General features: G+C 48.2%; 1 protein-coding gene across 1 annotated transcript in view; it reads right to left on the bottom strand.

The window, feature by feature from the left end:
• Nucleotides 1–62: 62 nt before the first annotated feature.
• TRPC4AP (transient receptor potential cation channel subfamily C member 4 associated protein) overlaps nucleotides 63–24,915 on the bottom strand; it is a 49,728-nt gene continuing 24,875 nt past the window's right edge. Inside the window, exons 7-18 of the mRNA XM_047771249.1 lie at nucleotides 22,953–23,138; nucleotides 13,483–13,625; nucleotides 10,474–10,605; nucleotides 8,704–8,762; nucleotides 7,069–7,170; nucleotides 5,875–5,958; nucleotides 4,794–4,884; nucleotides 3,588–3,728; nucleotides 2,929–3,037; nucleotides 2,246–2,358; nucleotides 1,197–1,403; nucleotides 63–1,022 (exon numbers count right to left, since the gene is read on the bottom strand). Coding sequence (XP_047627205.1) covers nucleotides 855–1,022; nucleotides 1,197–1,403; nucleotides 2,246–2,358; nucleotides 2,929–3,037; nucleotides 3,588–3,728; nucleotides 4,794–4,884; nucleotides 5,875–5,958; nucleotides 7,069–7,170; nucleotides 8,704–8,762; nucleotides 10,474–10,605; nucleotides 13,483–13,625; nucleotides 22,953–23,138 — 1,535 coding nt within the window. The 3' untranslated portion in view covers nucleotides 63–854. The remainder of the gene's footprint in view (nucleotides 1,023–1,196; nucleotides 1,404–2,245; nucleotides 2,359–2,928; nucleotides 3,038–3,587; nucleotides 3,729–4,793; nucleotides 4,885–5,874; nucleotides 5,959–7,068; nucleotides 7,171–8,703; nucleotides 8,763–10,473; nucleotides 10,606–13,482; nucleotides 13,626–22,952; nucleotides 23,139–24,915) is intronic.

Genomic DNA, 24,915 nt, shown 5'->3' with positions numbered 1-24,915 from the left:
TGGGGTTCAGAGGGGGACGGAGCACATGATCCCATGGACAAAAGTCAGGTCCACATCAGTCATTTAAAATAAATTCTTTAATAGTCTCCATTTAATTGGTTTATTTGTTAATAAATTGGCAACACAAGGAGGGGCCAGGGGTGTGCCCCCAGGCAGGCTCCTGTGTGGGCGGCTCAGGCAGAAGATGCTGCCCTGGGGTGGGAGCAGGGCAGGGCACAGCTACCCTGGGCCCCAGGGGATGGGAGGAAAAGGCCCCACTTCTGGGCACAGTACCCCTGGGATGAACACAGCGGCCAATGAGCAAACAGAACCAGAGGAGCTAAAGGAAAACAAAGGTCGGGGGGAGGCCAGGTGGGCAGGCCTGGGGAAGGCAGCTCTCCCGGGTCTCCCCCACCCCTGCCCAGGGGCTCAGAGGCCTCGGCCTGGGGCCAAAGGCCAGGGCAAGCTTGGCTCACGGGTTGGGGGAGGCGGCCCCTATCTCCCTCCCCCGGCCCAGGCCCCACAGCTGAGCCTGGGCAGGAGCTCAGACAGAGCTAGTTTTAAAGACCCTTTACCTCCGGGTGGGGCCAGGGCCCCAGGGTTCTGAGGAAGAGTGGGCACAGTACCCCTGTCCTCACGGTGGAAATCTTGAGGGAACTGTGGTTCCCCAATGACCTGGGGCCCTCAGACCCAGGGGCCAAGGGCTTCTAGACGCTCCCTCCCACCGAGCCTGTACCTGAGCCCCCGGGGCAGGCAGAGAGCAGCAGGGAGGCAGGGGAAGGCAGGGGGGGGAGCAGGGCAGGGCGTGAGGCGCGCGGACCCACGCTCACCCGCGACGGCCCAGGCCCAGCAGCCTCCCGAGGCCTGGCCCAAGATCACTCCTCGGTGAAGTCCCTGTCAATGTCCATGTAGGGCTCCTCGATGTAGCTGACAAGGGCAGAGGGTGACTGGCGGTCCGGGTTCAGCAAGATGGACACAGTCTCTTTCCAGTATGAGAAGCTGATGCAGGAGCTCTGGGCAAAGAGACAGGGGCTGGGGGGCACCTGCAGGACCCAGGTTGAGCTTGGCACCCCAAGGAGAGGGCCTGGGCAAGGGGACAAAAGCTACCTGCCACAGGGCCCGGGTGGGGACCACACACACCCTGGCTGCCCCTCAGAGGAACCCTGGTCCCGCGTGCCTGCCACCCACCGGCCACCCCTCAGGGGTGGGGCACTCACGTTCTCCAGGCAGGTGCTGTCCTTGTCCTTGTGCAGGTAATGCTGCTGCCAGAAGCGCAGTAGGTTGTGGAAGTTGTTGAGCAGGAAGCCAGGGTACTTCTTGCTGTGCTCCATCCGCTGCAGGAGCCGCAGGTACAGGGGCAGCCGCTCTTTCCGGCGGGCCAGCATCAGGATCACCAGGCTGGTGTTGAGGCAGCTGACATTCTCCTGCAAGGACCAGGCCACCCGGGTTAGGTGCATGCCGGCAGCCCCTGGTGGACCGGGGGTGCCACCAGGTGGGGAGAACGGTGTCTCCGGCAGACTCCACAGGCTTTAGGCTGAGCCACCTCTGTACAAAGCTGATAGGGGTCTGGGGAGAAGAGCGATGCCAGCATCCTGCCCCAAGCGCCCTCCTGGTCCCTCACCCCCCATCCCCACCCTGTGGGATCTTCATCATCAGTAGTCGGGGTCCGCTCCTTCTCCAGCACCAGCTGAGAAGGATCACTTTTTCTCGGGAGTGCTGATCCCTGGGGGCGGGTGCACCACCAGATGCGGGTATCTCACTGTCATCCGCTCAGCACTAGACAAGCAGCTCCTCGAAGGAAGTGTCTCGGTCTGTTTTGTTCACTGTGCATCCCCAGCCCAGGGCTTCACCTCCATAAATATTTGTTAGTTGAAGGAACAAACCAACAACCTCTGAGAGGGAGCATATTACACCCATTTTAGAAAAGAGGGGTGTGACACTTGGAGAAGGGACAGCTGCATAGTCAGGAAGGTGGAAATCAAAGCCAGGTCCAACCCCAAAGCCTGCACAGCAGAGAGCGCTGGACTGGGAGTCAGAGCTCATCACCTGTCCAGACTCTGCCCCAAACCGTCTGTGACCTCGGAGACTTGCTCCTTCCTCAGGCCCTGTCTGGAAAATAGGACACTGAGCCCTTACAGAAAAAGTCCTCAGGACAGCCGGGAGGGCTTCCTAGGAACCAGGAAAGGTCTCAAGAGCTGCACCTCTAGGGTGAAGGCGGCGCCCATTTCCCATCTCCCTCTGGCTATGGCAGGGCTGCAGGCCTCACCTGGGTCAGTGTCTGCACGTGGATGATATTGATGAGGCGGAAGAGAAAGGACATCTGTGTGGGCACCTGGGATATGTAGGCAAGCAGGCGGCACTCGGACAGGACCTCCACAACTGGGGACAGAGAGGCAGAGTGTGAGCAGCTGCTCTGGCCCAGGGGCCTGACACCCAGGCTTCAAATCCCCCTTGAGTCCTGACTCTGAAGCTGGGAGCCCCCACCGTCAAAACAACTACAGAAAAGGTTGGCTGCAGCAGGAACACATTTCCAGCTGTTCTGCCACCCTGGCTAATCCCTGACCAGGAGTCCACCTTTTCCCTCAGGCAGTTCTGGGACCCCTCTCTCCCTGAGACCCTTCCCAGGTCTCCCCACCTGAGTCCCCCACATCCCAGGCCAGGAGAGAAAGATGTGTATTTTTTTTTTGCATTTTTACTGGCAACATGGGTTTTTTTTGTTTTGTTTTGTTTTTACCTTTATTAAAATGTTGCATGTGCTCATCAGAAGAAGCACAGATGACTGACAGAGAAAAGTAAAATCGGCCAAGAAAATCACCTGGAGAGCCACAATCTTGACCCCAACCACGAGGGTGTTTGGTGCAGCAGCTTCCAGGCATTTCTATTTCCTTGTTAGAGGCTGGGTGTTTGACCTCAGGGCAGATTCATCTTGGCATTATGGCTTTTTCTTACCCTTCATGTCCACCTGGTTTTCAAATCGGTCCAATGACAAAGTGACACAGCGCACCAGCATGTTGGAGTCCACCAGCGAGCTATTGATCTGCTTCAGGAACACCTGGAACTGGAGCAGAGCCCGGGCTCAGACGGGCTGGGGGCGGCGGGCTCTTGGCTGGAGATGGCCAAGGCCCAGGGTGTGCAGTCCTGCAAGGGGCACCAATCCACCTGGGCCCAGCTGTTCCCAGCAGGGAGACCGGAGCTCTGACAAACCAGGAGACCTGCCCTAGCAAGAACTCATCCCAGTGAGTTCTTCTGACACCACACCCAGTGTTTTCTGCACTGAAGGGATTCCTCTCCTTTTTACTGCAGCGGGTCTGAGCTGGGTTTCTGCCCCACACACCCTGTGAGCCTAACACACCAGGCCCAGTCCTGCCCTTCTGGGGCTCACCTGGCACCCGTTTCCACACCTCACCCCTGCCCACAAACAGCTGACCTTCACCCCTGTGTACCCAGGGTCTGCAAATGTGGCCAGCACAGAGCACTGCTAATGACTGCCCGCCAACTTGCCAGGACTCGCCAAATTGAAACCAGCACCTGAAGACCTGTGACGACTGGGCCCCAGCAGAAATTCTGGACAATGCGGCAAACCCCACGGAGCCCTGGCTTATACTTACCTTTGCATCAGTGTTGATGTACTTGTTGAACCTCTTGAATGCATCAACATTGAATTTCATCAGCTCCCCCAGGAGGTCAAAGTAACTCTGGAGCACATCCCGTGACTTGCACTCACTGTCCACGATGCAGTAGAGGATGTGCTGGGGGTGGGAAAGGACAGGGTGAGGGCAGGAGAGTGGTGCTCCCCAGGGCCAGTGGGCACATGTGGCTGCTGCCCCAAGGCTGCGCTCACCTAGGCTGCCCACTGCCTGACCCCCTCCCAGCTCTGGCACAGCTCGGGCCGTGTGACGTTTGCTTTGAGCAAACATCCAGCCCAATGGAAGCTGCTCCCCCGTCTAGATTCTCAGCTGAGGACGCTGGGGGCTCCAAGGGTAGGTCCAGGCCTGACACACCTCACCAGGAAGTGGCGGGGTGGGGAGGTTGGGGTATGTAGCCACAATCTCTCTCACCCGCCCAGGTCTGAGCCAAAGCCTCTGCAGGATGCCCAAGGGGCTCCAGCTGGCAGGGAGGGAGCCGTCCCCAGAGGTAACACTGGCCACTGCCCCAGCCCGGAGGCCATTCAAGTGAAGCACAAGGTTTAAGGACTCGGGACACATTTTGACCCCATGGTTTGCCTATTTATGTTAATTAATGAAAATGTTTACACTAAAATCAATGAATTTTTATCAAGAACAATTTAACTTCTTGATGAAGTTTTCTATAACAGTTTTCTTTTTCCTTTTCTTTTTTTTTTTTTTGAAGTTGTATATGCTGATTTGGATCAATTCTTCTCCTTATGGATTTTTTTTTTTTTAACCAATTCATGGGTCAGTTTCTTATCTGTTATCTTTTTAGGTTTTAAGCAATTGTACCTTTGGACATTCTGCCCTCCCCCCTTTGTAAATTTTGCTTTTTCTGGAGACCATTTTTCAAAAAAGGGAAATTGACTTTTAGTCAGCAGCAAAATGTCCTCAGGGTCAAAAGGCCTTGCTGGGTAACCTTAGAGTCACTATAATCCTCCAAGGCCACCCCAGATCCCTCATCACCCGTTAAGCACCCACAGGAAGCCAATGTTGAAAGCTCAGGGGAAAGAGCAGGGCAATCTGCCCTGGTGTCAGGATAGAACTGGTGCCCCTGCCAGCTGCCCACGGCCCGGGACAGGAAAGCGATGCATGGGGCGGGGGGGAGGCGGGGTGCCCGACACCCTGGCTCCTCCAGGCCATTACCTCTAGAAGGCCTCGCTTCAGCAGGAACATCTGGTCTGCATAGGAGGTGGTCCCTCGGAGGAAACTCTCCACAGCCCGAGCTTGCCAAAACCTGCGACCCAAATGTTGAGCCCTGGCCCAGGTGGCTAGGGCTGCCCTCTTCTGGCCCATGTTCCTTTCACCAAGGGGCTGGGAGATGTGTGCTACCTTTTCATTTATCCACCAGACATTTACTGAACATCTATTAGGCATCAGGCCTCCTACTAGGCACTGGGGACACAGCAAGAGCCCCCATCCTCATGGGAACAGTTCTCTATGTGGTTCTGCCTGGAAGGAGCTGTTCCTCAAAGGTGGCATCTAGGACAAAAGGCTGGCCCAGGAAGTCACACGTGGAAACACACTCTAGGCTCTGCCCCTTCAGAGGATCAGGAGGATTTGGAATGCATGAGGGAACCTGACAGCCGTGTATAGACAGGCCACTGAGCTCATTTCGAATGGCCTGTCCTAGAGAAGAGGTGGCTAATGCTGGCTGAGTGGACCCAGAGGGCAGTGCTGAGATCTGTGAGGGGAGGTTGGGACAAGGCAGGCTGAGCTGACAGGCGTGGAGCCTCCTGACAGCTCATTCATCCGCTACTCCTATCCACAGCCTGTAAGATTCAACTTAGACAAGTCTAAGAACTGAGAGCCCTCCCTGTGGGCGCCCACCCACCAGCCCCCAGCTGGGAAGGGCTTTCCTTCGCTCCCTGGCTCCATGTCTTTCCACACTGCATCTCACACACAGGTTTCTTTCCATGCTTGCTTCCCACAACCCCGGGAACTCCACATGGGCAGGGCCTGTATCTCCCATTTCCCACCTGTCCAGCACCAGCACAGAAGAGGTGCTTGGTGAAAGCTCAGTCAATTCTTGAAAGGCACTGTTGGCATGCAGCAGAAGCCACCAAGTACATGCTGAGTCAGCACAAGGGAGATGGCAGACTCGCTCCCTGATAGTAATCAGGTATCTGAGGTGGAAGCTGATGACTAAAGGAGGTATTTCTAACAGCTTAAGAAACACATGGCTTCTGGGCCTCTCTGGAGTGGCAGGGGCGTGTCCCAAATCTACCTGAAAGATGACTCAGCTGGCTCCTTCTTCATGACCTGCAGCAGACGAGTTAATAAGCCCCTCTTCCCATCACACACCAAACTCCTAAAACAAAATAGGAAGATAGGGGTCAAGTTCCACTTTGCTGAAGCACTGTGTCCTGAGGCTCTGGGGCTGGGTATCTCTGTTGGCTTAGGTAGGTAAAAAAACCTACAGGATGTCCTCCTGCTCCACCTGGTTCCAGAGCACCCCGAGGACTCCTGCAGTCTTGGAAATGAACAGCCAAATGCATTCTCACCACATCTCAGGCCAGCTTTCCGGCCCATACTTGCTGACAAGCGATCAAAGGCCAGAGAAACACCCAGAGTCATATAGGCTCAGAACTGCTCGGGGGAGGGCTGCTCACAACAAAAGTGGGTGTGAAACACCATGACGGAGTCTAGCAGATGGGACAAGGCCTATGGCAATAGGGTGAGACAGAGAGGACCCTGGGCCCCAGATTCAACTCCAGCTGGCCTTGAACAAGTACCCGAGCCTCTAGGCTTCTGCTTCCTGGTCCAGGAAGTAAAGACAGTAAACGAGGGAACAACTCAGGCTGCACCATGGGGGAGAGAGGGCCCAGCCTGGAGAGAGGTTCCAGACCCTAAGATTCCTCCTCCAACAGAGCAGCTCCACTATTTATCCACCATAGGCATTAGGGTAGGATGGTATTCAACTTCATTTGAACAAAGATTTCTGCTGCCTTAAAAACAAAATTAAAAAAACCACAAGAGAATTCTGCTGGATATAGTCCTCCTGTTGCTGGATATAGTCCTTCTGGCCTGACCCCTGTGAGCCTGTGACCTACCTGCTCTGCTCCAGAAAGTGAGGCAAGCATAACCCCACGCACGGGCCTTGGCATGGGGCAGAAAGGAGCATGTCAATGAAGGTGAGTGACAAGGAAGAGGGCAGAATACATACGACCTTTGGCAGGTGACTCTCCAAGCCCCTGCTCCTTGGTCTGTAAAGGGGAGTTGGTGATGGCACTTCCCTCCCAGGGCTGCTGTGGGGCTCCAATGAGATAATGCAGGTGACAGGAGGACAGTGTCTGGCACACAGAAGCCCTCAGGACACTGTAGCTACATGCATGTGAGAAAGGACAAGTATGCAAACCTGCGTGCACCCATCTGTGAGCCCCAGGGCCCTCAGGCGCAGCTGCAACCCCCACACACTCACCTGTCGGTGTTGAGGACGGCTTCCACCTCGGGGATGTTGGCCTTGAGAGAGATGGCACTGAGTTCGTTCAGCTCTTGGTTGTTGAGCAGTAGGTACTTGTTCCTGAAACAAATGTGTTTGAGGTGGTAAAGTACAGGAACTGGGGTTGCCAGGTCAACACTGCGCTGGTTCCCTGCCCCTTTCCTGTGAGGAAATCTGAGAAGTCCCCAGCGCCACTCACCCCGAGCCGGCATTTTGCAGCAAGGCACGCAGCCCGCTGCTCTCAGGCTGTGGGAGTGTCCCAGGTCCCTGTGTCCACTCTCTGCCATATCCACTAACAAGGCCCCTTCCTTGGCACCTGTAGGCCTTTCTTTTGCCACTGAACTTTTCTATTTAATTTCTCAAAGGCACTGCCAACTCGGTGATGGCCAAATTAAACTTATCATTTTACTCCTCAAACCTGGCCCTACTCCAGCACTCCCACCAGCCAGGAGCTTGAATCGGCCAGGACACTGCCTTCTTCACCCTTCATCCAGGCCTGTCATCGCCCAAGCCAAGTGGACAGAACCAGCTTCCTAAATGGTCTCCCTATAGGAATGGATCCTGCACACAGTACCCAGAACGATCTTGAGAAAACTGGAATCTCATCATGTTACTCCCATTAAAAACACTCCCACAGCATAGCTTTAGAATATACAAAATCCAAGCCTGTGAACATGACGCATCAGAATTAAGAGTCTGATGAAAGCTAGGGGCCCAATTCCTCAGGAAAAAAGGACATATTCAGAACATACTGGTGCCATTTTTCCAAGGACTGACATATGTCCTGGTTTAAGGCTTCACACAGAGAACCTCTCAAAGGGGGTGGTCCACAAAAATCCAGACAAAAGCAGCGAAGTAAAGGCCCCTGAGGCCACATGTGTCCTCAGGCAGGTCCTCTCAGCTTATACAGTATCTCAAAATAATTTAAACCAACAGTTAAAAATCAGGACCTTTCACATAAATCTTAATTTCTGGCTTTCCTTGGGGGAAAACTCAGAAGCTATGCAACAGCGGGCCCTGTATCCTGTACACCGACATCTGCTAAGGGCGGCTGTGTGTGCTCTAGCTTTCCTCAATGCCAAGGTCATGGGTCAGCTGCCAATTACCCCTCCTCTGCACTGTTTCCTCATAGCAGAGAATCATTCTCCATGAGAAGTTGAAAAATAAAAAAATGAGAGAGGGCAGAATATGTTTCAAGGAGAACGGGAGAGAGTAGATCTCCTTATGCCGGTGAAGAATATTCCATCTGCCCCCTTGGCCACCTGCGGCTCCTGCCGGCCCCTGCCAGCCCCTGCGAATAGCCAAGCTTTCCACTCCCAGCTCAGAGGACAGACGGCTGAGAGATGGACTGACTTCCAAGGAAATAAGGGACCAGCAACTTCTGCACTCACTTCCAAGGTGGCTGCGGGGGCGAAGGGAAAGCTCGGCACAGCGCCTGGCTTAAAGGAAGGCCTGGACAAGCGCTGCTCTTATCGTGGACGTGCAGCACCACACGGTAACGCTGAGCCAGTGGCTCCCATGGCTCCCAGGTCCTCCTGAGCTGAGGCCAGTGATGTGACAAAGAGAGGAGAGAAGACAGCCAAACAACTCTCTGCCAGGGCAGCTTGTACTTACTCATGGTGGTCGCTGAAACTCTGGAGGAGCCTCAAAAACTGTATCTTCAAGGTGATGTCCTAAAATACAGGTGCATCCTGATGTTAAAACCACAGTCACAACGTCCCAAAAGAAAACAAAAGGCTCTGGTGAGAGCTGGGCATCTCTGCTTCTCTGAGCCTCTGTCTTTGTGCACAACGAGGATTTTGCTTTAGTCAGAAAACCCTTTGTTGCTGTCCACGTCTGGCCAACAGCAGATCAAGCTAGTGTGCACCCTTTCTGTTAAAAACATCTTGACATACTGGATAAAAAAATAACTGAAATTACATTAAATGTGAGTTAAGTTCATAGGAAAGAAAGGAAAATCCACTAGAATCAGAAATGAAGAAAGGACCGAATTCAGAGCAGTGAACACTGGAGCTGGGGGCTGGCAGCTCTGGGCGGCGTGGAGAAATGGAAGTGAGACTTCTTGCCAGTGCTTGTGTTTCAGTGCTCTGCAGGGACCAGACAAAACCTTGGGCCCACGGAAAGCCTGTGGAGCATATACATTTGGAGAAAAAAGGGTTAGAGAAACCCTGCCTACCAGCCCAGGGAGCTGGCAAAGGAGCCTGTCTCTGCCACGGTGCTGCTGGTGGTGGAGGGGAGCCCCCAGTCCCAAGGAGGTACCACGAGAGCAGCGGGGCAAAGCCACGTCAAGGAGAACATGCCCTGGTACACCACGCCTCCTAAAGTACCAGGCAGAGGAAAGCAAACTGTTCTCTAGAAATACTTCCAGGGCCCAGGTCACATAGGTACTCACAGGGAAAACCAGCACCCCCTCCATGTCCCCCACCAAAAGTCCCCACCTAGACACATGACACAGCACAAGGCAACACTCCACCCGAGGTGAGTCTGAAGACTTGGATACAAGTATTAGCACCCCATGAGCAATCCAAAACAGACCATAAAAAAGTATGCTACGAATAAAAATAAATGAAATTAAAGAGAGAAAATGCAACAGAAGAACAAAATATTAACATACCAAATAAAAAGACTAAGTAGTTTTTGACAAAGATCCAGATAGAGTGCCTAGAAATGCAGAATATATTCACCTGAAATTAACTCAAATGGATGAGCTGGAAGGCAAATCCAGAGAAAACCAGTAAACTAAAAGATATGGCCCTGAGGAAAACCCCCAGAACGTAGCTTAGAGACCAGGGAGGACCCACGGCCCTTTTCCCCTCCTGCTGATGGCCAATGATCTTGCTTTTGTAAGAAACAGAGGCTCAGAGACTCAGTGACTGGTTCAAGCTCTCCCCAAAAGCTGAGTGCACAATAGGCCTCCTGACTCCCAGCTCAGTGTTCTCTAGGGCACCGTGAGAGAGACCAGACAGAGGTGAGCCCTCCACCCTCAAAAAAAGAAAACTGCCTAAACCCTTTCAGAAGGCAGACCACTGGCATGGTTCCAGAAGGCAAATCTACTATCAGTGGATACAGATTACAACCAGGCAGAGTACAGAATGAGAAAAACCGCACTGCTTTCAAGCAGGCGGCCTGTCTGGGGGTAGCAAGTGCCCCGCCAGGAGCTGTACAAAGGGAGGCTGGCTGGAGGGTCCCTCCTCAAAAGGAATTTCTGGGCAGGTGGAGGGTAAGGGGTCAGATCCTTCCCCAAGGTACCTGACACTTATGGGATTACACAGGCTATGACTTTCAATTTCTGATCTTCTCTCAAAGAATGAGATTTCAAAGGGCCAACAGCAGGTCTTGAAACAACTTGTAAGGCCCATCTATGTCACTGGGGTCCCTGCTTACCGGGCTACAGTCACAGTTCTGGTTGTGACCATGAAGCACAAGGGCAGACGCTGAATGCTTCCTCCAAATCAGCTTGTCAAACAAATTATTCAGCCCGGGGATCAGCTTGAACTCTGCAATCATTCTGTGAACCTGGATGAGGAAGGAAAGCAAAAGCATTAAGACAAATGTAAAAACAAAAGACAAATGAGCTGTGAAGACCCATCAAAGCTGGGTATGTATGCACAATGGGTCTTCAGGACAAAGAAAGCAACAGTCAGTAGGGGTGGCTGAAGTTCAAAGAAAACATCCCCACTTACTCTGCACGACCCCCGCCCCCCTGTCCCACGCCCCGTACAAATATACTTTTAAACGCTTTAGAAAGAGACATTAATAACTGGTAAAATTAGATGCTTCATGGAGGAACCTGAATGTTCAGGCTCAGAGGGGAAAAAGGCTTCACTGATATTTATTTACACCTTTTCATGCAGAACTGTGAAATATTAACCTAGGAAAAATAATTTTTTACACAACATAAACGAAAGCCATTACTACTTCTCAGGACTGTTATAAGGATGACGTCGGAAAACCTCTGCCTAGTCCAGAGCAGAGCACAATCCTTACCAACTCCCACTTTACCAGGGGAAAGGGCAGTTTAGAAGGACTGACAAGGCCACAGCAAGAATGGAAATGTCATCAGGGGTTCTAATCTGAAAGCCTGCCCCTCCCCAGTCCACCGCAGGCTGGCATTTATCTTGGGAGATCAGAACTTGACAATGCTGTGACTCTGGGCAACATTCTTCTTTGCGCCTGAGTCTTTTAATGGAAAATGAGGGATAATGAAGCTGTTGAAAGGACTCAATGAGGTCATGTGGGGGAAGCTCAGGGCTTGACTTGAAGCAGTGGAAAAAGTGAATTCTGGACTGACTATTTTCACCAGCACTCATGACATCTGGTGAGCATTTCCAGTCTAGTGATTTCCAGTCAGTGTCGCAAGACTGGTCAGAGCACTTGGCCCGAATGCACAATAAGGCCACCCCAAGGAGGAGCCTTTCGTGAGACCTGGCCAGGGAAATCTTGTCCCCTCTATCTGGGTCTAGGTAGGGTCTGTGAACCCAGGTCCCCACAGTGGCTGGCACACAGAAGGAACTCCCTAAATGTTGACTGTGCAAATGAGGACACAGCAGCATAACACTGGTTCACAGTAAGATGGGATTCTGGGTCTCAGCTTGGGGTCTCTCCCAAGGAAACAGCAGCTCTCATCACACTTTAACCAAAGACCACAATGATTCATAGAAACTTGGTAACAGGAAGGCTCAGGGAGGAGGAACTGAGGGGGCAGAAAGAAGAATCAGGGCAGCAGGGTTTAAATCCTGGCTCTACCGAAGCCTGGTGATTGAGGGCATGCCATGGACTCTTCTGTACCGTGGTTTTAAGTGGGGTGGGGGGGTCACCACGTGCCGTATAACTTACCGAATACCCCCCAAATTCAAGCAGGAATGACTATGAAAGTGCCTCAGAAAAGAAAAAGCACTCACATGTAAGACATCACAACTAGCATTTTTTTTTTTTTATAAGAAATACATTCCATTGCGAAGGAAGGCCCAGTGCTATGGACACCAGAGTGAGATATCTCATCCAGTGTCCTGGTTTTAAATGCCAACCACAGGCGGACAACCACAAAGTTGTACCTCCAGGCCCCATCTCTCCCCTAACCCCCGAGGCAGGGAACCCAAGTGCCAAGTCTAACAGACACCCTAAACCTAACCTGTTCAAACCAAACTCCTCACCTTCCTCCCTATGCCTGCCCCCCGACTCCTTACCCATTGGTCTTAACCATCTCAATAAATGGCAAACCACTCTTCCCACCTGCTCAGGCCAAAAACCTTGGACAGAGTTAAGGAGGTTATCTTTAACTCCTCTCTCCACTGATGCCATCTGACCTCTCAGTAAATCCTAGATGTTCTATTTTCAAAATAGATCCAGAATGCAAGCACTTCTCACACTCCTACCACCAATATGCTGGTCCTGGCAACTGTCAGCTCTTTTACACAGCAGCCAAAGGATGGCTTCCCACTCCACTGAGTAAACACCAGAGTCCTTAAATGGCCTATGGAAGCCTGAAGTGATCGGGGCTCCCCACCACCCCTCTGCCCTCCTCTCCTTGCCGCTTGTTCCCATCCACCCGCCCCCAGCTTCCTTACTAGTCCACCACCCCTGCAGGCAGGCTCCCACCTCAGGGGCCTGCTCCCTCAGCCTGGGAAGCTGCCTTAGGGGGTCGGCATGCCTGGCTCCCTCACTTCCTTCCGGACACTGCCATGCCAGATATCAGCTTTTCGGGCAGTCTTTTCCCTGGCTAACCTCGAAAATTGCTCCTCACCTGTAAAACTGTGATAACTACACCCATCTCACAGTCATGTGAGAATACAGGGTCTGACTCAAATAGGTGCTCAAGGACTCCTGAGCTCCCAGCTTCCCCCTCCTTCAATCCCCCTGCCCCAGGCCCCCATGCCTAGTTTCATTCCTAGGAGAATGGTGCAGGTGCCACGAGTGGGCTATTTAGCCATCTTGAAGAGGATGCCACATGCTTCCAGAGCCTTCCTCCTCCTCGATCCTCCCTCCTGGAACTGCTTCAAGGCTCAGGGAACCTCAGCACATGTGGAGCCTCTTTGGAGTTGCCTCGTTTTCATAACTTGACAAAGCTCTGGCCCACCACCCCAAGCCACCATGAGATTGGCAACTTCTCCAGACATCCTGCCAGACATCTACCCTTTATTCTGCACATTAACAAGGTCAGGTAACATGGCTGAGCTGTCAATTTCTGCCCTGGGCACCAATGCTCTGTCTAGAAATGCTGCCCACAGATCATAAGCTCTGGAATCAGACTAGTTTCCCGACATGTTAAACAGGGATAAATGGAACCCAACTCTTTGCTTTGCTGTGCTAGAGACAGAGCCATTATGAGAGGCGGTCACCCAGGAAGCGTGTGCTCCTGGCTCCTCCTGTTCTGACCTGTGAGGAGGGGCCCACCTGGTTTCGCTGACGTCCCATCAGCAGCACGCAGAGGACATAGAGCACTTCCAGTTTGTACATGATCTCATGCATGATCTTCATTGACTGAGGCAGCTGGGTCCTAGTTGAAGTGTGAGGCAGGCCATTCTCCTCAGAAGCCCCTGGAGGAGGGAAGACAATGGAGGCTGAGACAGCCACCAGGAGAGAGGGTCAGTCACTGCTTGTGAGGATACGTGCTTCTGCCCCTCAAGCACGCTCTGAACAGACTTAAGTTACAGCCATTAGAGTGGGCCTTGAGCCTGTGACAGTAACTTTGTTTTTTGGGTTTTTTTTTTTTTTTTGTCTTTTCTAGGGCCATACCCGCAGCATATGGAAGTTCCCAGACTAGGGGTTTAAGTGGAGCTGTAGCCACCAGCCTATGCCAGAGCCACAGCAACTCGGGATCCGAGCCACGTCTGAGATCTACACCACAGCTCACGCGACGCCAGATCCTTAACCCACTGAGCAAGGTCAGGGGTCGAACCCGCAACCTCATGGTTCCTAGTCAGATTCGTTAACCACTGAGCCACGACGGGAACTCCAGTGACAGAAACTTTGAAAGCCGCAAAACTCGCTTTAGGCTCTGAGGGGTCAGAGAAGCTGAGAAATTTAGGAACATGGACTCTCTAATTCTATCCTATCAACTTCAACACTCAGTAAAAATACTCTGACACAGCCAATGCAGCAATGAGATCCAGCCCTTCCCCGCCTTACTCCCTTCTGCCACCATAAGACCCATCCACCCCCACCCCCAGAAAGTACCCAGTCAGATGTCCAGCTGCATACTGTGTCAAATTCTCTTCAGCCCACAAATGACTCTGAGTACCTGGTCCTTCTACCTAGATTCCACAAGGGGGCATTGCTGAAGGACTAAAAGGGATCCTTTCTGAAGTTTTTTCCTCCTGTTTTTCAAACAACAACCATCTAAAGTTTCCTAAGGTTCAACTCCCTAAGGCAGACCAGGCATCACAATTGCTAGCAGCGGGACAGATGAACATATTAACCTCTAGAAGCTTTTCCTTTCCCAATTCCATGATTAGTAACAACAGCAAAAGCTACATAATACTTAAGGGACACTTACTATGTGTCTGGCATTGTGTTTGGGGCTCTAGGTAAACCATCGCATTTTACCCAGGGAACAAAAAAAGCGTCAGTGGGTCACAGAGGCCACAGTGGAGTGTACTCTCCGGAATGCGGCAGAGCAAAGGGATGAGGACTGAGGGCTGTGGAACGACAACCTGCTGGCTGGGTGACACTGGGCAAGCCACCTCCTCATCAGGCCTTTGAGTGCCATGTAAAACGGGAAGGACGGCAGTGCTGCACTGGTTGGCTACGGTTCCTGTGAGGAGTGAATGAGGACACAAGAAAGCCCGGCACCAGATTCCTGGGAAGCAGGTCCCTATCTTTTTAAGGGTTAGGGTCAGGAGACCTTAGGATTTACTTCCCCTCAGTTTCCCTCACTTTTAAGGTGAAAGGATGAATCAGTAACTACTAATCAGTAACCACTAAGGTCCTTTCAAGCTCCTACTGGAACTGCTGCCCCAGAAGCCTTGTGCAAAGGCCTGAAAATCTATGTGGTACAGAGCAATGCTTTTGAATACATTCAGGTGAGGTGCATGCAGAGTCAGGACTGCTGCATGGTGATATCGTGACATAAGAGCCTAACTTAACTCCACTCTACAGACCTGAAACTATTTTTTCCAGCCATGTGACCTCACTAATACAAAAGCTGAAAGAAGACCAGCTGCTGAACAAAGCATGACAGAGGAAGCGCAGCACAGGCCTAGGCACCCTGAAGCCTGGCTGCTGGGTATGAACCCCAGCTCTGTTCACTAGCTGGGTGGCTCTGGGGAAACTTGTTGACCTATCTATGCTTCAGTATCCATCCTCATCTGTTAAACGGGGATAATGGCAACAGAACCTATCATTTAATCTTTGCAACATTATCTCTTAGCAATGTTGCAAAGATTAAATGATTTACATATGTTGAAAGCGGTTAAAAAATGCTGGACACATGTATGCAACACATAAGTCTGTGTTAAAAAGAAGTAAAAAACTAACTGAGTTTTTCTGCTAATGCTTGCTTGCTATTTGTTTTCTTTCTTTTAATCTGCAAGCTCTTAATGGCAACTATAGGGGCAGTGGGTAAAGACTAAGAAAAATTTCCTAGAGAAAATCTAATTGTGAAAATTCTATCTATTCACATAAAGTTTCTTGTATGTTGGGAGAAAAACCATAGTTACTCGATTTATGTGTTGGGACTCCCTGGCCCAGCTCCCAGAACTGTTTAAGAGTCAACTGATTTAAAGAGAATCTGAAAAGCTATCATGCAAAATCCTGCCTCTGCTGCACACTTGCTGTGTAGCCTCCAGTGCCTCAGCGTCCTCATCCCCTAGCTCAGGGGACCTGAGGGCACTGCGGGGTTTGGGGGGGTGATGTCTGTGGAAGGAGCAGGTGTGCACATAAGCCTTCCTCAGTTAATAAATGTCTGTGGAGAAAGAGAAAAACAGGCAGCTTGGACTCCTCTGAGCCACTGCCAACTTTTGGAGCCTGGTTTGCAAAGGCCTGACAAGAAATTCTCTGGGATAAATATTTTCAAGAAACACAGTCCTCAAGGCAATGGCTAGAGCTTAGCGACAAGGTAATTCCCAAGGATGAGGATGGGAAAACTAGTTTAAAGGACCTGTGCTTCCCTCCAAATCTCTTCAGCTCCACAATGCTAATTAAAGCGGTCACCACACTCGACATGTATCTGTGCAGCACCCTGGGGCACACTCACTTTAAAAACAAACAAACAGCTTTGAGCTCTAATTCACATACCATACAATTCACCCATTTCAAGTGTACAATCCAATGGTCTTTAATATATTCACAGAATTGTGTGCAGCCTTCACCACAATCACTTTTAGATTTTCCTTTTAATTTTTTTTCTTTTTTCTTTTTTTTAAGTTGCTGCCAGGGACATATGGAAGTTCCTGGGCCAGGGGTCAAATTGGAGCTGCAGGTGAGGCCTACATCACAGCCACGGCAACACAGGATCTGAGCTGCATGTGCGACCCACTGCAGCCTGCCACAATGCTGGATCCTTAACCCACTGAAGGAGGCCAGGGATTGAACCCGCATCCTCGTGAAGACTATGTCAGGTCCTTAACCAGCTGAGCCAGAACGGGAGCTCCCTAGACCTTCTTTTTTATTACTTCCCAAAAAAGTTCTGTATGCATGAGTAGCCATTCCCCATTTCCCATCAAACCCCTACAGCCCCAGGCAGCCATCAGATTACTTTCTGTCTCTATAGACTGGCCTATTCTGGACATTTTGTATAAGTGTAATCATACGACATGCGGTTTTTTGCTTTTGGCTTCTCAGCACAATGTTTTCAAGGTTTATTCAGGTTGCAGCATTATCAGTATTTTTTTTTTTTTTGTCTTTTTAGGGCTGCACTGGTGGCATATGGAGGTTCCCAGGCCAGGGGTTGAATGGGGGCTGTAGCCGCCGGCCTATACCACAGCCACAGCAACGCAGAATCCAAACCTTGTCTGCGACCTACACCATAGCTCATGGCAACGCTGGATCCTTAACCCACTGAGCGAGGCCAGGGATGGAACCCACAACCTCATGGTTCCTAGTCCGGTTTGTTAACCACTGAGCCACGATGGGAACTCCCTAAGATCTTTTTTATTGATTGATTTTTTTTTGGGTTGCACCTGCGGCATATGGAAGTTCCCAGGCCAGGGACTGAATCTGAGCCACAGCTGTGACCTATGCCACAGCTGCAGCAATGCTGGATCTTTAACCCACTGGGCAAGGCCAGGGATTGAACCCACATCCTCAGAGAGACAGTGTCAGATTTTTAATCTGCTGAGCCACAACAGAACATTCTGAGATCTTTTTTAATGTAGGCATTTACAGCTATAAATTTCTAAGCATGCTTTAGCAGCATTGTATAAGTTTGGTATGTTGTGTCTTCATTTTCATTCATTTCAAAGTATCTTCTAGTTTCATGATTTTGCCTTGAACCATCACTCATTTATTTTCTTTTTTCTTTTTGTCTTTTTGCCATTTCTTGGGCCGTACCCGCAGCATACGGAAGTTGCCAGGCTAGGGGTCGAATCGCAGCTATAGCTGCTGGCCTACACCAGAGCCACAGGAGCGCAGGATCCAAGCCGCATCTGTAACCTACACCACAGCTCACGGCAACGCTGGATCGTTAACCCACTGAGCAACGGCAGGGATCGAACCCAAAACCTCATGGTTCCTAGTTGGATTCGTTAACCACTGCGCCACCACGGGAACTCCCCATCACTTATTTAGAAGTGTACTGTCTAATTTCTACATATTTGTGAATTATCCAAATTTCTTTCTGCCCTTAATTTCTAATACCACTCCCTTGTTTTTGGAGTACATATTTTGTACAATTTTAATCCTTTTTTGTTTGTTTTTGCTTTTTAGGACCACCCCTTCAGCATATGTAAGTTCCCAGGCTAGAGACTGAATCTGAGCTGCACCTGCTGGCCTATACCACAGTCACAGCAATGCAGGATCACAGAACACAGCTCATGTGAACACCAGATTCTTAACCCACTGAAAAGGCCGGGAATCGAACCTGCGTCTTCATGGATACTAGTTGGGTTCGTTTCCGCTGAGTCACAATGGGAACTCCCCAATTTAATCCTTTAAACTTTCCTGAGGCTTTTTTTCCTTTTTTTAAAAAGGCTTAGCATATGGTCTATCCTGGAGAACATTCCATGTACACTTGAGAAGAATATGTACTCCACAGCTGTTGAGTGGTCTATATATATCAGTTTAGTCTAGTTTGCTTACAATGTTGCTCAAGTCTTCTATTTTCTTGCTGATCTTCCATACATTATTGAAAGTGGGTTATTAAAGTCTCCAACTATTATGTTGAACTATTTCTTTGAATCTTTTATTTTTTGCTTCACTCATTTATTTTTTGGCTCTGTTGTTTTATATACATATATTTATTTATTTATTTATTTATTTATTTATTTATTACTGTTATATCTTTTGACAGATTCACCCTTTTATATTATTACAAAATCCACTTTAAAAAAATCTCTGATAATACTTTTTGTTTTCAAGTCTCTTTAGTACAGACACTACAGGTTTCCTATGGTTGTCCTTTGCATGATAACATCTTCCATAATTTACTTTCAACCTATTTCTCTCTTGGAACAGAAAGTATGTCTCCTGTTGGCTGCTTGTAATTTGATCTTCTTAAAAAGTCCAGTATGACAATCTGTTTTTTTGAATGAATCATTTAATCTATTCACACTTAATGTTATTACTGACAAAGCTGGATTTATTTCTGCCCAAGAATGTCTTCTATATATTTTTTATTCTTTGGGTTCTCCTTTAATGCTTTATTTTGCACTAATTAAGTATTTTCTAGTATAAGCTAGAATTCCTTTAATGACTTTCTCACTATATTTCTCAATAGTCGCTACGGCTTACTTGCCATATACATCTTAACTTGACAGACTCTCAGAGTTAAATTATCTTACTTCCAGAACTCTAACTTCCTCTTCCCCTTTTTGTGTGCTACTGTCATTATCATTATTATTTTGCTTTGCTTTTTTAGGGTCACACTTGTAGCATATGGAAGCTTCTGGGCTAGGGGTCCAGTGGGAGCTGCCACCAGCACCACAGCCACAGCAATTCAGGATCCAAGCTGCATCTGTGACCTTCACCACAGCTCATAGCAACGCTGGATCCTTAAGCCACTGAGTAAGGCCAGGGACTGAACCTACAACCTCATGGATACTAGTCAGGTTTGCAATCCACTGAGACACAACGGGAACTCCTTTCTGTGATATTATTATTCATACAACATCAACATATGCTAAAAACCCAATAATACAACATATCCTATCATATACTGTACAAACTGTTCCATGATACATTGTTATAATAGGTTCAACAATATAAACACATGGTTTCCTATAACTGCTTTTGAAATTAAAAAAGAGGAAACATGCACTTATACTGTTTTTTATAATTATATAATTTCACTGATGCTTGTTTTTTTAGTGTGTGGATTTGAATTACTGGCTGAGGTCACGTGCTTTCAGCCTAAAGAACTTCTTTTGGTATTTCTCGTAAGGCAGGCCTGCTAGTAGCGAATTCTCTAAATTCTTACTTATCTAGGAAGGTCTTTATTTCACCTTCAGCTCTGAAAGAAGGTTTTACTGCATACAATTCTTGGTTGAGTTTTTTCCCCCAGCACTCTGAATATGTCATTCCACTCCCTTCTGGTCTCTATCCTTTCTGATGAGAAGTCAGCTGTTAATCTCATTAGGATACTCTTGAATATGATGAATCATTTTTCTCTTGCTACTTTCAAGATTTTCTCTTTCAGTATTTTTATTTTTTGCTTTTTTAGGGCCATACCCATGACATACGGAAGCTCCCAGGCTAATGGTCAAATCGGAGCTACAGCTGCTACTGGCCTACGCCACAGCCACAGCAATGCATGATCCGAGCCATGTCTGCGACCTGCACCAGACCTCACAGCAATGCCTGATCCTTGACCAACTGATCGAGGCCAAGGATCAAAGCCGCATCCTCATGGATACTAGTCGGATTCATTTCTGCTGAGCCACGATGGCAACTCCCATCTTTCAGTGTTCTTATTAGGAGGTGTCTGGATGTAAATCTTTTTGAGTTTATTCTACTTGCAATTCTTTGAACTTCTCAGATGTGTATTTTAATGCTTTTCATCAAATTTGAGAAGTTTTCAGCTATTATTTCTTTGAATATTTTTTCTGTTTCTCCCTCTCTCTGAACTTTTCATTCTAGTTATTATATTTTTCATCTCTGGAACTTCTATTTGGCTTTTATATATCCTGTCTCTACTAATATCCTCTGTTTGATGACACACTATCATCACTGCTTCCTTTACCTCTTTGAGCACAGTTTTCTTTAACTTAATTCTTTTACCATCCTTATAATAGCTGCTTTTTCTTCTCCCTTTTTTCTTTCTTTCTTTCTTTCTTTTACAGCTATACCTGCAGCATATGGAATCCCAGGCCAGGGGTTGAAATGGAGCTTCAGATGAGGGCTATGCTATAGCCAGGGCAACACAGGAACTGAGTGACATCTGCACCAGCAGCAAACCTTAACCCACTGAGTGAGGCCAGGGGTGAAACCTGCATCCTCGCAGAGACAACCCTTAACCCACTGAGCCCTAACAGGAGCTCCTTTAATGGCTGTTTTGAAGTCTCTATTAACTCTGATATCTGGGCTCCCTCACAGGCAATTTCTGTTGCCTTTCTCCTATACATGGATCATAATTCCCTGTTTCTTTGCATGTCAAAAATTAGACTTTTTAAGCAAATAGTGCAGCAACTCTTAATGCCAATCCCTCTTCCTCCTTTCAGGGTTTGCTGTTGTTGTTTTCTTGTTTATTTGTTTACTGACCTGGCTCGCCTTTTTCAGTAAAGTCTATTTCTCTGGAGACTGATCAGGCCTTTGGCAGAGTGTAGCCTTGGGCATGTGTCCCTGGATGACAGTGTTTTTAGCAGGGCTCTCTATGGCTCTTTCCCTGATCTCTAAGTTAAGCTTCCTGCCTCATCTGGTATGAAATCCAGCTGTCAAGCTCCACTAATTGCTGGCTGAATGTCCTACTGGTTTTGACAATGACTTGAGGCATAAACTGCTCCAAAGTCTGATTCAATTAAATTCAGACAGGAGCAGTTTTTGAGAGTGAGGTATGAGCCAAGCTACAGTTTTCTTAGCCAACCTCTTTCCCTGGTTCTCTTTGGTGAACTAGCTGGCATATGGTTGGGGTTTTTGTTCTCAATTTAAAAGAGCTCCTTTTATTTTCTTACAACCAAAATCTACATTGTTTCTGAGAATGACCTTGAGTTCAAACTTCCCAACATACTGTTCTTACCTATAACCTCTCCTCCTGGCAAAACCTCAGTACCACTACTATGAACAGGGTTGGTAGCCTCTAGAGTCTTCTCAGTTGCTTCTCCCTATGTAGTAGAACCTCTGTCCTACAAATGAGCTGGGCAAAGGGTGATAAGGGCCATAGATTTCTTGGCCTACTGGGCCAGGGAAAAGCTTCTGTACTATGAGTACAGTTTGGAGGTGAGGGGAGAGGAGGCCCTGGCATTATGCTAAGTGAGATAAGTCAGAGAAAGACAAATGCTGCATGATATCACTTGTATGTAGATTCTAAAAAAAATGAAAGAGAAATAGAGTGGTTACTGGTGGTTAGGGGTGGGGAAAATGGGGAGATATTGGTCAAAGAGCACCAACTTCATTATATGATTAACAAGATCTGGGTATCCAAGGTATCAATAGCATGGTGATTAAAGCTAATATTACTGTATAACATACCTGAATGTTGCTAAGAGAAGAGATCTTAAATATTCTCACCACAAAAAAAGAAATGGTAATTATGTAATGGGATGAAGGAGTTAGCTAATGCCCTAATAGTAATCATTTTCCAAAATATAAATGTACCAAATCAACAGGTTGTACACTTTAAACTTACAACAATACTATATGTTGATTAGATATTAAGAAAGTTGGCAAAATTAAGAAAGAAAGAAAAGAAAAAAGAAAAGAAAGAAAGAAAGGAGCCCCTGCCCTCCTGGCTATATTCATCAGGAATTTAGCCTCTTCTACTTGGAGCTGGAAGGGATGAGAACAGCCTGCTCCTTGTCTGGGAGCTGAGGGAGCCTAAAAAAGCCACATCTGCCTAGAGTGGAACTTCTATCAAGCAGAAATTCTAGTGTCACACTCAATGTTCTGAATTTTAGCAGATTTTCTGGAAGAAATGTTTCTTCACTTGCTGTATGCTCTTAGAACAACTTCCATAGACTTTATGTGGATGGCTGCTGTTGTCTATAGACTCTGTTTAGTTGTACTGACAAACAGGTCCACAGAGCTCCACACACTGCCATCCCAGGAACCCAACTCCTCTCTTCACTTTTATCTACATGACTATAGTAGGAATTCCTGGGTCTGCACAATCTGACCCCAGAGTCAAATGCTTGGGGTTGAGTACCTCACCCAAAACAGGCCAGAGTAGTTCACCAGGAAGCTGGAGCTGAGACTAGGAGTCCACACATTTACTAGACTGCATACTCTTCAGAATGGAGAAAAGACTAAAAAAACATGCAGAAAGAAAAGGAGACAGAGAAAGAACTCTCTGGGTTCCTAAGAATGTTCTGGTAATGGCTCTATTTTGTCCCTTGGGTTCTGCAACAAAGCCCTTGTCCCTGCAATCAGGTCTGCTTTGAGGTAGCTCAAAAGGTCCTGTCATTAGTTATCAAAAGTCTTAACAATCATGATTGAGGATTGCCCTGAGGCAAATTCTACTTTGAGCAAAATTTAATTCCCCATGGAAAAGAAGTCAAGAATGGTTCTAGGAACCCACAGAAATGCTCCCCACCCCTTGGGAGACCAGCCCCAAGTACCTTGATTGTGCTCAGATTCCTCATTAGCCACTCGCATCAGGGCATCTAGCACCAAAGCATTGTCTAGCCATGTGTACCACTCCTCCAACTCCTGCAGGAAGCTGGCTGTGCCTGTTGACTCTGACACCTTTCGAGTTGCCAGCTTGCAAAGCCGCTCCACAAAACCAGGGATGCTGAGAAGGGCAGCTGCCGAGGAGAGAATAAAAGAGGAAATTTCAAAACAGAGATCATCTCTAAAGCCCTCAACATCCCCACCTGCAGGAGAGGAACGATTCTTAATCTGAGAGCAGTTAGTCATAGCTTCCCTTTAAAACAAAATGCCTGAGCTCCCATCGTGGCGCAGCGGAAACAAATCCAACTAGGAGCCATGAGGTTGCGGGTTCGATCCCTGGCCTTGTTCGGTGGGTTAAGGATCCAGCATTGCCATGAGCTATGGTGTAGGTCACAGACACTGCTCAGATCCCACGTTGCTGTGGCTGTGGCTGTGGCCAGCAGCTAGCTCCAATTTGACCCCTAGCCTGGGAACCTCCAAGTGCTGCGGGTGTGGCCCTAGAAAGCAAAAAGCAAAAGAAATTTAAAAAATAAAAAATAAAATAAAATGAAATGCCAAGCCAAGGTAAAATAGTAATAAAGTTGTAGGAACAAGTTCAATCCTAGTAAGCACAGGGAAATAGGCTCTCTTATATCTACTGGTGGGAATATAAATTGGAATAATCTCTATGCCTTAACTCTGGGTGTATTTGAGGAGGTCCATTTCTGGGAATTTACCATAACGAAATAACTAATTAACAGATACAAAGGTATCTGTATAGAGGTTCACTGGTGTGGTTTCTATAAAAGAAAAAAGGCAGAGATATATGTTCACTAACAGCATATTGATTAAATATGATACAGCCATACGGTGGGATACAACACATAGACACTAAGAACAATGACACATGCATCTTCTTTTTTTTTTTTTTTGGACTGTGTCACAGCAAATGGAGTCCCTAGGCCAGGGATCAGATCCAAGCTGCAGATGCAACCCATGCTGAGGCTGCGGCAATGCCAGATCCTTTAACCCATTGCGATGGGCCAGAGATTGAACCCGTGACCTGGCACTGCCAAAACACTGCCAATCCTTTTGTGCCACAGCAGGAACTCTGACACGTATACCTTTATACAGCAATTCCAAAAAGATTTTTAAATTTATTTATTAAAGAAGTAAATTACTAAACGGTAGTGGCTAAAAGCCTATTTTCTTTAAAGGTTTTCTTCTTTAAGATATGCACATAATATACACACACACAAAAAAAACCAGAAGGATATATACAAAGGTATTTACTGTGGCTATTCCCAAGCAGGAGAGGATACAAACGCTTCTTTTAAAACTACTTAACTATAAGGAGTTCCCATCGTGGCTCAGTGGAAAATGAATCTGACTAGTATCCATGAGGACAAAGTCAATTCCTGGCCTCGCTCAGTGGCTTAAGGATATAGCGTTGCCACGAGCTGTGGTGTGGGTCACAGACACGGCTCAGATCTGGTGTTGCTGTGGCTGTGGCGTAGGCTGGCAGCTGCAGCTCTGATTAGACCCCTAGCCTGGGAATCTCCATATGCTGAGGGTACGGCCCTAAAAAGACAAAAAACAGAAAACAAAAAAACTACTTAACTATACTTCGACTTTCCTATAACACACACGTATTAGCAGGAAGAAAGAAGATAAACACTTTTTCTTATTAGGGCCTCATCTGCAACATATGCAAGTTCCGGGGCTAGGACTAGATCAAATCAAATTGGAGCTGCAGCTGCTGGCCTATGCCCCAGCCGTAGCAACTTGGGATCTGACCCAAACCTACACTGCAGTTCACGGCAATGCCAGATCCTCAACCCACTGAGCGAGGCCAAGGATCCAACTTGCATCCTCATGGATACTAGTCAGGTTTGTAACCCGCTGAACCACAACAGGAGAACTCCTCCGAAC

The sequence above is a fragment of the Phacochoerus africanus genome, chromosome 3 (assembly GCF_016906955.1).
Source record: "Phacochoerus africanus isolate WHEZ1 chromosome 3, ROS_Pafr_v1, whole genome shotgun sequence".
NCBI classification, from domain to species: Eukaryota; Metazoa; Chordata; class Mammalia; order Artiodactyla; family Suidae; genus Phacochoerus; species Phacochoerus africanus.
The sequence above is the reverse complement of the archived record's forward strand: the minus strand, read 5'-3'. Positions and strand labels throughout refer to the sequence as shown.